General features: G+C 35.0%; 1 protein-coding gene across 1 annotated transcript; it reads right to left on the bottom strand.

The window, feature by feature from the left end:
* Window positions 1-2088: 2088 nt before the first annotated feature.
* On the bottom strand, window positions 2089-11890 carry LOC140171668 (uncharacterized). The gene is made up of 3 exons (XM_072194965.1): window positions 11641-11890; window positions 10326-10463; window positions 2089-2878 (listed from the first exon to the last, which is right to left on the bottom strand). The coding sequence occupies exons 1-3, from the start codon at window positions 11888-11890 to the stop codon at window positions 2352-2354; spliced, it is 915 nt and encodes a 304-aa protein (XP_072051066.1). The 3' UTR covers window positions 2089-2351.
* Window positions 11891-13671: the final 1781 nt, after the last annotated feature.

Raw genomic sequence — 13671 nt, forward strand, 5'->3', positions numbered from 1 at the left:
GTTTGTGTTACATTATTTGGACGGTGTTAATTCATTCCAGAAATATAATACACGAGTGAGTCATGAGTGGGAATAACATTGCTATTATTACCGTATCTATCAAATCACTGGTATGGCTTTGTGGTAAATACCGGGGGTTAGGCCTAAAATTTGGAAGTTCGGTCTTGGTTCGAACCCCGCTAGCCCCTCTCTTTGATTGTTGATTTTATTTTTAAATCCTAGTTTTCATATTTTTATTAAAGCCATAATATACGATTTCGGGCAAATTTGAAGTTTTGTTATTCCAAAATTATAACAATATTTATAATATTAATAAATAACTGTCAGGAAGGTTTTCACATTACATTTGAAGCAGAAGTAGCGAGATATTATGAAAGAAAACACCTAATATCTTGACCGGGTGTTCTATGGGGGATTAAATAAGACATCAAAGTTAGTTGCTCTACCTAGAAAACGAACTTGGCTGATTCCAATTTAGGTGTAATCCGAGATGTAAGTTGGACATTGTGTAAAAATGACAAATATGCCAAAATATTAGGTTTGAAATTCGAGTATCTCGTGATTTAATATGTATGCATAAAAGCACAAAAGTCCAATTAAAAAATCGTGAAAATCTGTGTTGACGTTCCTTTATTTGATAGGCCTATATATATAATCTTGAACTTTTAAAAATTACTTAAGTTTGACATGCCTTATTTGAAATGAATTCATATTGAAAGCTACTGAACTTAAATGGAATTTTAAAAAAGATATCAAATCGATCGAATGTAGGATTAGGCCTAAATATGAAATACTTAGCAACAAGAAATAAATCATGAAAAAAGTGGGCCTTCAAGCTGACATTCATTAGGCTTATATTATTAAAGACAAAAGGGAGAGGAAAAATGAAAGAAAAACGAACTGAAAAATTCAAAGAATAACATGGGAATCGAACTCTCAACCTTTCGCATACCGTCGCTCTGTCCACTAAGCCATCGCATCTTGTTCTTGCAAAGAGTATAATTTTGCTATCTTATTTCTCATTCAACAACAATCTTTTCAAAACTGCTTGTACTTCAGTTAAATGAGATGATACTACCTTCTTTGACGACTACAATATTTTGTTACACAATAGAGTATTTTGCATTTATAAAATATATAACAATTATAGACGTTTTTAATTGCTATATTGATCAATATAACATGTATAATAGACAGTGCTGGCTGGGATTCATTTCGTGAAGCATCGTGACACTTGCAACGTGCGCTAACGACACGAGAACTCAAAGAACGCAACTTTTCAACCTACGACTAGGTTGTTCCACCGCTCATTTTCGCTGAAAATTTAATACAAGCTCTGGTTAATTAATGTTTATCATAACAGAAAAGCGTTAGACCGGCGTTTCCTCAAAGCTGTAGATATAACCATTTTAGTGATCGTGACATGCATTTTCTCTCATTTTTTAGGCTACTTCGCGCACCAAAAGCATTAATTTTTTCCACAATAATTAAACTTTAACACGTTATTCTTTGCCTTATACTCATGTTTCATATCTTATCTATGGGCTCAATATGGAAATGAAGGGAGAAACGACTCGTGTATTCCATTTTTTTGATGTTTTCTGAAAAACAGTATTTGCCACCTGATTTTCAACATTGCGTTACGTAACAGCAGAGGTCACGCCGGTAAAAATTACCGGAAGTGAGCTAAGTTGCTGTCGTACTGATTGGCCCAGTGTCAAATGTATACCAAACATTCAATATTTCACAGACCCCAATGATTTTGGTCAAATTTTCGAAATAAACCTTTAAAACTGAATAAAACAGTGGCTCCGTTCTATTTAATATTAATTATTGGTCTAAAAGAAAGCGCATATTGCTGTCATTACCGAAACTGTAAAGGTCTTATAATATATACAGGGTGTCCCATTAAATAACTGCATCGTCGTAACCTGAATTGTTTGGATATTTTAATGCTTAAATCAATAATAACTAAATAATCGATGTGGTTGAAGAATATATCAGCTATCACATAGTTTTTGACTTTGACAATTGACAGCTCCGTTTTTGAAATAAAATAATTTTACGAAACTACCTTATTTTCACGGAGTCAAATATTAATCAATGACAACAGACGCTTCATGGAAAGATTTGAAAATGAGGGAGTTTTGTAAAATACTTATATTTCACGAAGGGTATGGTCGATTGTCAAAATTTAAAAAGTATGTGATAGCTGATTTATTTCTCAGCCACACCAATTATTTAGTTATGTTTAGCTGAGTGTAGCGTTACAATACCCAAACAAAATAAGTTTTCTACAATACCATTCTTTGAGGGGCACCCTTTAGCTTAAAAAGCTTACACCTCTTTTCTTACAACGGTTTGATCCTATTAGCATACATTTCTTCATAATATTCCATGCACAAGTCGGCATAATACACCACATCTTCTGGCAAATCTTCCCGATCAGGACATTTCCTTGGACTACCAAAACTCGCACTCTCAAATGTAACTCCATGCCATGCAGTGTCAAATTGCTGCCCGTATTTTTTCTCTTTAGCAACAACCCATAATTTCTCCATGCATTCGTTCCCTGGTTTCCAGTGTAGATAATCATCACTGTATGGGACACCAATTGTCTTAAAATAAGCTTTCATAACACCTGCTGGATTGGCTAATAGTTCCTCACTATCAACTATTGGTGGATTTTGGCCTAGCGTGTCTTTTGCATACTTATACAGATCATACTGTTCCTTATAGAAACTGCCTTCGGGCATATAGAATGCAGGAATGTCACCAAGTAGAAGCTTCTTGTCATCGTCTATACCAGAGTTGATGGCCCTTTTCCAGGAGTCAAAGGTCATGTATGGGTTCCTGGTGAGAAATGTGTGCTGAAAACCTGAAAAAGCGTAGAAGAGGGCAAACACAAAACAAGTTGTTTCATTACTTCATATTATTCAGAAATTATTTTAAATCTTATTGATCTCATCAATATTTGAGGTGATATGATGCTGGTATAATAGGCACAAACTTCTCTCTTCTTCTGATACAACAAGGCTCGCTGTGTCTCTTTGCCGACCTTACGGGAAGTATAAAAACCTATAAAATATACACCATTCTCATGAGTAACCATGCTGAAATTTGCTTGTTATGTAAATGAGACAATTTCACGCTCCGTAGACTTCTGGATTTCTGGACTATTTTCTATGAACAAAGTTGGGCAATCTACCACTTTTTACCCCTGAGGGGTAAGCATGTTGCCATGTGCCTCAAACATTTATAACGATCGCTTGATGAAATCCGCCCAAATCCGCCCAATACTATGAACGTTTTAAAGTTGTTTACTACCCAATTTCATCTGATGCCATCAATAGAGATCCGAACTCTATATACTACCACTTTTTACCCCTGTCAATAGTTATACTGTGTACACAATATTGATACAGGGGTAAAAATGGTATATATAACAAACAGCCCAAGCAGCAATACTATACTACCACTTTTTACCCCTTTTTCCTATCAATACTGTGTACACAATATTCATAGGGACCAGGATAAAACAACGCTATATATATACTACCACTTTTTACCCCTGTTTGCTATTGGCAACAGGGGTAAAAAAATGGTAATATAGTATACTACCCACTTTTACCCCTATTTAAAAACAAAATCCGCTTCCCTTTTAAAATACCCCTTCTTTATAACTACACCCCAATATTTATTAACCCCTAAATCACTACACCCCTTTTCAAACGGGGGGAGACGGGTGAAAATAATTTAGAATGTACGATATTATAGGGTTTACTTGATTTCGGACCTCTATATATACTACCACTTTTTACCCCTGTTTGCTACAGGGAACAGGGTAAAAAGTGGTAGTATAGCTACTACCGACTTTTACCCCTATTTCCTATAATTCCGATTCCTCTTTTAAAAACACGATTAGTATATAGTGTCTGGGATAGTACCAAGCTTGATACTTGTCGTGTTTCATAATAATTATTGTTAAATGGATTTAAAGTCAAAACAACATTTTATTTTATGTTGAAACTTAAAAACATTTAGAGCAATATCGTCATATTTTGGTTTATTCCGTTTTGAGTATAGTATATACTAATCGTGTTTCACCACCTGTTCCTAAACTATCTGCAGTAAAGGTATGTACAAAAGTATAGGGACGGGTGGTGAAACACGATTATAGTGTGATGAAAACGAAATAAACGAAACCGTGTTACTAAAATGTTTTTAAGTTTCAAAACAAATAGAATCTTGTTTGGACTATAAAGTACTGTGATAACTACATTTAATATATTTTCAAACTGACAAAATAGGTAAGACATTCTCTCATATTTTGGTTTATTTCGTATTCTGAAAATACATCAATTATATAGATATTATTAGTATTTCGATTTTAAACTAATCATTGTTATATTATTTGGAAACCTTTAAATAAATGATGAACTTTCTATAATATTTTGGTTTATTCCGTATTTAAGACAGACATCAATTAAAGTTTGTTACTATTTCTGATTTTGGATAGTATCAAGCTTTATACTAATCAAAAGTTTCGAATTTTATGAACGGAATAAAACTAAATATAATACAATGTTTTCAGTTTATTCCGTTCATAAAATTCGACAATTTTGATTAATATAAAGCTTCATACTATCCAAAATCAGAAATAGTAAAAATCTTTAATTGATGTCCGCCTTACAAAACGGAATAAACCAAAATATGACAGAAATTCAGTTTATTCCATTCATAAAATTCGAAACTTTTTATTAATATCAAGCTTTCTGATTTTGGATAGTATGAAGCTTGATACTAATGAAAAGTAAGTTCCGAATTAAATGAACGGAATAAACTGAATTTCTATCATATTTTTGTTTATTCCGTTTTTAAGACGGACATCAATTAAAGTTTGTTACTATCCAAAATCAGCAATAGTAACAATCTTTAATTGATGTCCGCCTTACAAAACGGAATAAACCAAAATATGACAGAAATTCAGTTTATTCCGTTCATAAAATTCGAAACTTTTATGAATATAACGCTTTCTGATTTTGGATAGTATGAAGCTTTAAACTAATGAAAAGTAAGTTCCGAATTAAATGAACGGAATAAACTGAATTTCTGTCATATTTTTGGTTTATTCCGTTTTTAAGACGGACATCAATTAAAGTTTGTTACTATCCAAAATCAGAAATAGTAACAATCTTTAATTGATGTCCGCCTTACAAAACGGAATAAACCAAAATATGACAGAAATTCAGTTTATTCCGTTCATAAAATTCGACACTTTTATTAATATAAAGCTTTCTGATTTTGGATAGTATGAAGCTTTATACTAGTAAGTTCCGAATTAAATGAACGGAATAAACTGAATTTCTGTCATATTTTGGTCATCAATTAAAGTTGGTTGGTTTCTGATTTTGGATAGTATCAAGCTTTATACTAATGAAAAGTAAGTTTCGAATTAAGGGGTGGGGTATGAACGTTTGGACAGTATTTATTGTGGGACATTAGAGCACATCAGACATATCGAATTGCATTCTGAATACGAAGAATGTCCTTCTGATATCAAATAATTTTGATTTTTTGAAATTCGCAATGTAATACACATTTTATGGCAAATCATTAAAAATTGATATTTTTGATATTTAACAGTACTTGAAGTAAAATTTATAAATCTGATGATTTATACTTAAAGTGTATGTAGGTGGGATGAAAAGCCGACGATCAATTGAAAATTTTGACCTTTCGTATTGAAGATATGGATTTTTCCCCAAAACACCAAAAATAAATAGGTCTTTTTGGGAAAAAAATCCATATCTTCAATATAAAAGGTCAACATTTTCAATTGATCGTCGGCTTTTCCTCCCAGCTACATACACTTTAAGAATATATCATTAGATTTATCAAATTATTTCCAGGACTGTTATATATCAAAATTTGAAAAATATCAAATTTTAATAATTTGTCATAAAATTTGTATTATATCGTGAATTTCAAAAATGAAAATTATTTGATATCAGAAAGACATGCTTCGTATTCAGAATGCAATTCGATACGTCTGAGGTGCTCTCATGTCCCACAAAATACTGTCGAAACGCTCATAAACGCTCATTCTAGATCCTTAAATGAACAAAATAAACCGAATTTCTGTCATATTTTGGTTTATTCCGTTTTTAAGACGGACATCAATTAAAGTTTGTTACTATCCAAAATCAGAAATAGTAACAATCTTTAATTGATGTCCACTTACAAACGGAATAAACCAACATATGACAGAAATTCAGTTTATTCCGTTCATAAAATTCGAAACTTTTATTAATATAAAGCTTTCTGATTTTGGATAGTATGAAGCTGTATACTAATGAAAAGTAAGTTCCGAATTAAATGAACGGAATAAACTGAATTTCTGTCATATTTTGGTTTATTCCGTTTTTAAGACGGACATCAATTAAAGTTTGTTACTATCCAAAATCAGAAATAGTAACAATCTTTAATTGATGTCCGCCTTACAAAACGGAATAAACCAAAATATGACAGAAATTCAGTTAATTCCGTTCATAAATTTCGAAACATTTTATTAATATAAAGCTTTCTGATTTTGGATAGAATGAAGCTTTATACTAATGAAAAGTAAGTTCCGAATTAAATGAACGGAATAAACTGAATTTCTGTCATATTTTGGTCATCAATTAAAGTTGGTTACTATTTCTGATTTTGGATAGTATCAAGCTTTATACTAATGAAAAGTAAGTTCCGAATTAAATGAACGGAATAAACTGAATTTCTGTCATATTTTGGTTTATTCCGTTTTTAAGACGGACATCAATTAAAGTTTGTTACTATCCAAAAGCAGAAATAGTAACAACCTTTAATTGATGTCCGCCTTACAAAACGGAATAAACCAAAATATGACAGAAATTCAGTTTATTCCTTTCATAAAATTCGAAACTTTTTATTAATATAAAGTTTTCTGACTTTGGATAGTATGAATCTTTATACTAATGAAAAGTAAGTTCCGAATTAAATGAACGGAATAAACTGAATTTCTGTCATCTTTTGGTCATCAATTAAAGTTGGTTACTATTTCTGATTTTGGATAGTATGAAGCTTTATACTAATGAAAAGTAAGTTCCGAATTAAATGAACGGAATAAACTGAATTTCTGTCATATTTTGGTCATCAATTGAAGTTGGTTACTATTTCTGATTTTTGTTTTAATAGGGGTAAAAAGTGGTAGTATACTATACTACCACTTTTTACCCCTGTTCCCCATAGCAAACAGGGGTAAAAAGTGGTATTTTCACCCGACTGGGGGGAGAATCCCCCCCGTTTGAAAAGGGGTATAGAATTGATTTAGGGGGTCATTAAATATTGGGGGTGTAGTTATAAAGAAGGGGGTATTTAAAAAGAGGGAAGCGGATTTTTTTTAAATAGGGGTAAAAGTCGGTAGTATACTATACTACCACTTTTTACCCTGTCGCCTATAGCAAACAGGGTAAAAAGTGGTAGTATATATAGAGCTCCGAGCTCAAGTAAACCCTATAATATCGTACATTCTAAATTATTATCACCCGACTGGGGGGAGAATCCCCCCGTTTGAAAAGGGGTATAGAAGTGATTTAGGGGGTTAACAAATATTGGGGGTGTAGTTATAAAGAAGGGGGTATTTTAAAAGAGGGAAGTATTTTTTTTTTAAATAGGGGTAAAAACTTTTTACCCCTGTTGCCTATAGCAGACAGGGGTAAAAAGTGGTAGTATATATAGAGCTCCGAGCTCAAGTAAACCCTATAATATCGTACATTCTAAATTATTCACCCGACTGGGGGAGAATCCCCCCCGTTTGAAATGGGGTATAGAAGTGATTTAGGGGGTCAATAAATATTGGGGGTGTAGTTATAAAGAAGGGGGTATTTAAAAAGAGGGAAGCGGAGTTTTGTTTTAATAGGGGTAACAAGTGGTAGTATACTATAGTACCACTTTTTACCCCTGTCGCCTATAGCAAACAGGGGTAAAAAGTGGTAGTATATATAGAGCTCCGAGCTCAAGTAAACCCTATAATATCGTACATTCTAAATTATTATCACCCGACTGAAGGGAGAATCCCCCCGTTTTAAAAGGGGTATAGAAGTGATTTAGGGGGTTAATAAATATTGGGGGTGTAGTTATAAAGAAGGGGGTATTTTAAAAGAGGGAAGTAATTTTTTTTTAAATAGGGGTAAAAACGTTTTACCCCTGTTGCCTATAGCAAACAGGGTAAAAAGTGGTAGTATAATTATATAGAGCTCCGAGCTCAAGTAAACCCTATAATATCGTAAATTCTAAATTATTCTCACCCGACTGGGGGAGAATCCCCATTCTCCCCCAGTCGGGTGAATAATTTAGAATGTACGATATTATAGTGTTTATTGATTCGAGTTTATACTACTACTTTTACCCTGTTTGCCATAGGCGACAGGGGTAAAAAGTGGTAGTATATATAGAGCTCCGAATTCAAGTAAACACTATAATATCTTGATTCAGAATACAAGATATTTTAATGTTTCGTCCAGTTGCGAACTGGAAGTGGTAATATATACAGGGTGTCCCAGAATGATCTGTACCGGGAAAGATGGAATTTTTTAGGTATAAAGGGTATGTTGAATGGTCATATTGTTTTGCATTTTAAGTTCTACATATAGTTAGCTTTCTCAGATTTTTTAGTTTTTAAAAATTGGACGTTTCTACTAGAAGTTATAGAAGTTTGCGTAAAATGGTGAATTCTAAGTTTTGACAACGCAACCTATTTTGAAAATCCGTAACATTACTAACCGTTCAGCACAAAGTTATTTGGAAAAAGTTATGCAGGTATTTTAGTTGTGCCCTGTTCATATTTCCACTAAATAGCCGATATCTATCTATTATTTATGACGTTACGAAGCAATCATTATATGGAATTAAGGATTTGTGGCCTAATCCCATTCTCTCTTTGGCGGTAGTTTTAAATATAGTTATTGTGGTGTGAGGTCCATGTCATTTGAAATGCTTGCAGAGATCGAACTGGTTGTGGTACAGAAAAGTCGGCTCCTCAATTTACTGTACAGCAGCGTGGATTTCTTTCAAAAACTTACTGGCAAACCGGCAGCTATGTTGAGACGCAAAGAAGATTCATTTATAGACGATAGTGTATAACGTAAAGAAGTTTGACGAGCACGGAACTGTCAGGAATCGGCAGAGTGAAGCTTCAGGTGCTCGTAAGACTGCAAGAACTAGAGCGAACATTGCAGCTGTCCGGCAAGCTTTAAGGCGGGCTTTAAGGCGCAACCCCAACAGTAGTTGTCGTCGAAATGCTGTGCCAAACATCCCACGTTCTTCATTTAATCGTATCGTGCCATTTTTCAAAGGTATCCGAGTCGTTTTTCATCGATTTTACATTATTGCATGCCACGCCAAAACAAATAAAGGTAGCATGCTGAAATTAACAGAATAAGTAGGAGACATATCCAACATTATAATGCTGGTATCAAAAATAGATACACTGCCCGTCTTCTATTTTTAGTTATTTTTGGAAACACGGTACAAATCATTCTGGGACACCCTGTATATAGAGCTCCGAGCGCAACATTGTCAAATTTTAAGAGGGAAGCGAATTTTTAGAAAATAAACGGAAAAATTACACAATATTAATATGGACAGGGGTAAAAAGTGGTAGTATACATAATGTTGGGCGGATTGGGCGGAATGCATCAAATGAACGTTATTGCAACTTTCAATGAGTTTTGTGATCTAGAGATATGTTTTTTAGCTAACTGGCAACACTGAAATTGTTTTTACCCCTCAGGGGTAAAAAGTGGTAGATTGCCCAAAGTTGTTTCCGGACCGATGAAACAATGTTCTATCGCACGACTATTTGGTGCGGATAATATCACCATAGTGTACTCAGGAAATGTAATGGGGGATTCAAACACTATTAGTGACATGCATGTGCAATCGCAATTTTAAACACGGAGGGAAAAATGCGAGCGGACTCGTAAGGAAGTTTAAAGAATAAGAGTCTCTCTTTTAGCTACTTTAGTGGCAAATGCTTTAATGTCTGTTAGTTGACGACCGACCAATAGGAATATATGAATATGCAGGTCAATTATGAAATAGGTCCTTTGTGGGAAATTGTATTGAAAAGAGCATACAATGTTTAATATGGGTCCTTTGGTGATGATTTTTAATGGGTATTTGAGAGGCAAATAGGAAACACATTAAAGGTGTAGAGGATCGAAAGAGTCTGACGAGCCACCAACGAATTATTTACCTAAACATGCATAATGGTATACATATGCAACGATCAGCATTTCTCTTACCTGAAGGTAGGACGTCATAATGTGCGCCGTCTTGCCAAGCTAGTAAGTCTTTACAGATGACCATCTTCTTTCCTGGAGGAGTGGCCTCAAGTTGCTCTTTCACCCAGGAATACCGTGTCTCTGATGCATAATACCCACCTAGGAAAATATCATAATTACGTATAATTATGCAACTTGTTTTGGAACAAGCACGCACGTAAGTCAATTCCTATTTTTTATAAAATTGTAAGGACAGACTGCCGACATCTTATCTCGAATACCTCAAGCTTGCTTTGATCTAATTTACATAAAACCCCAGATTCAGCTCCATATTGGCAATATGGAGAATAAGTGCTGTCTATATATCCTCATTTTGAATGACCTTTAGACGTCTTGGTTCGACCAGATAGTGCCTTGTTTTCCAATGACCATGTTGCTATTCTGGTACGCCACTTGATACCCACCTCTACTGTAGGCACATAACTAGATAACTAGAAAAACAAAGTCTTCCACTGTTTCAGTTGGTGTGTTGTCACGTGTGATGTTTCGTGGGTCTTTTGACATGCGTATGGTTGATTTTAATTCCCCATTTACTGCCATTCATCGTTGGACATTTTGATGATGAGTATAGCGCACGTCGCCAATCTGGCAATCTGGCTACTCCAATGGATCGCATACATTTCCATAGCACTTCTCATCAGATGTATAAAATGCAGCCTTGAAATCAACAAAGTTTCCATTATGTATCGATAAGCATTTGTCGAGATTTCAATAATTTGCCGGACAGCAGATTATTGAAAATACTGCCACTGTACTTTGGGCACTAGTACGAAATTCACATCTTTGTTTTAGTTTTAGCCATTTCACTGAAAAACTGCACTTTACTTCTCATCAGATGTATAAGATACAGCCTTGAAATCAACAAAGTTTCCATTATGTATCGATAAGCATTTGTCGAGTTTTCAATAATTTGCTGTCCGCCAAAATACTGCCACTGTACTTTGGGCACTAGTACGAAATTCACATTCAGCATACATGCAGGGGACACTTTTTGTTCAGTTTTAGCCATTTCACTGAAAAACTGCACTTCACTTCTTAATAATAGTCAGTGATAGTATTGATATTACAAGAAATGAACTCCATAATCCCCGATTTTACAACTCATGCGGAAAGGCCAACAATATAGTTGTTTACATCAAAAATTCAAGCTCGTGGAGCGGTAATGACATCTTAGGGTCTCCTTAATAGAACCCATACCATTCTTCGTGCGTGTAACCTTTTTTCGTCTCAATATTTGAATGCAAACACCACTATAATGCATTGCCTTTCAAATTACCTTCAATATCACGCAAGTGATTATCATTTAGCTTGACGTCAGCTCCTTTATATTTTCGTTTAAAGTCATAAATATTCTGCCGATGAATCCCATACTTGGAGTAATGAAAACATTGCCAGTAAGGTTCGTACCAGGCCAGTGTATCAGGAACATACGTCATACATTTTAGGAACGCTGTGGACGTACTCCTTGGTATAGCCCACAACATGACTCGTGTAATGTCATTATTGACCACTGGTGAATTGGACATAATGTTAAAATTGTTGAAAATCGTGTCAAATCTCTAGATGCATAAGCTTACACAGAAACTGTAAATATGAAACTTTGACCTCAATTTGTTGATTTTGATAACTTCTTTATTTGTAATTGTAATCGTTTCAAGCCACCAGTGGTGTGATATAGATATGGTCAATAAAATGGCCTAGACCAAAAACACCTGCTACCGAGTTCACTCAACCCTAAGCACGCAAACACACGTTTTATTATTATTATAGAATTCATTAAGTTTAGATTATTTATTAATTAGCGGAGTATGCCTGTCAATCAAATAACAATATTTTGCTATGGTTACTTATCTAAGCCTGGTGATCTTAATTAGCTGACGTTTTGGTGAGATTCCTTTGATGGTCCAGAAACTACCATATACGAATTTCTTGTTTACCGTGTATGATTGTTAACTCTAGCCGAACCCGTGGATTTTTTGCTATGGGAAGGGAAAGAAGAAACGAAAAAGGAGAGAAGATGAACAAAGAAGTCACTTGCTACCCCCCCCCCCCCCCGGATTCGAACCACGGACCCTCGCAAGCCACGCAGAAGGTCACCGACCTGTAGCCACGGAACGATTCCTGGGTGTATACATATATATGACTTATGATTGCGTCATCAACATGATCAAGTCACGGGATGCAAGCACGCACAGTGGTTTTAAAAGTGAGCTTTGGTGAGACTTGGTTCTGTTAGGGTTAATTTCTAGAATATTCTATGTACAAACAAATGGGGATAAATATCAATACAAGTGAAAACTAATGTCTGATGAAAAAATACTAATTACGCGTTTTTAATATTATGTGTTGAGTCAGATCAATCTAAAGTGTGTCGAAGAAATAATATGTGACCCGGCAGCACAAATGAGCCGTAAATTCCCTAAATTGTATTCTGAGTTACGGTGTAAAATGTGTACGAAGGTCATATTCATCGGTAACTTGCTGGCCCGACATCCGTCTCATTTTGATAGTCAAAAACTAATCAATAATCCTATTGTTGAAGTGGATAATAAGCTTCTACCTTAGATGGCTATAGAACTTTTAATAGCTCTGGTCTTTGTTTGCTTTTGCTAAATCCTGTTCAAGTGGTGGGTTACCAGGCATTGTATTTTGTACAGGTATGCATAACCAACATTCAACAACTCTTCCTATACCTTTGTACAGGAGCCAACCGTTGTTAAACCGTGATGAACCCACACTTTTACTGTAGCGTATACGCGAACGCGAGCGAGACTACGCGTTACGCGAGAGCGCGTAAAATTCGTCATGCCTGGAACCTTTGTGCGTATGCCAGCTTACAAGTTGAATTCAGTATTTTTCAGGTAGCGGCTAAACATTGCCGTTTAATTCTGTAGTTTTATTGCTGATATCAAAAGAGAAATCATCGAAGTTTTTGTAAGGCTGAGTGGCAATGATGAACTGACATTCCTCGTAAAATAATCGTGAATTATACGATATTTAGCTTCTTTTCGTTGTTGAAAAGGATTCAATCATGTTTCACCGTTGTTCATCACCGTTCAACAACTCGCGTCCGGCGCGTCTGCGTGGTTTACTTCGCTAAAGCTGCCCTCGCGAAGTAAACCACGCAGACGACGCGGCCGCATCGTTGTTAAACGGTGATGAACAACGGTGAAACATGATTGAATCCCTAAATTAACAATGAGAGAACTTTCTTAAACCTCGTTGACTTGGGGATGATTTGAAATGACCGCCAATTATGACTGTTTGATATTTATTGCCAGCAATGTGGAAAAAGAGACACATGTAA

This window comes from Amphiura filiformis, chromosome 2 (assembly GCF_039555335.1).
Source record: "Amphiura filiformis chromosome 2, Afil_fr2py, whole genome shotgun sequence".
In the NCBI taxonomy this organism is placed as follows: Eukaryota; Metazoa; Echinodermata; class Ophiuroidea; order Amphilepidida; family Amphiuridae; genus Amphiura; species Amphiura filiformis.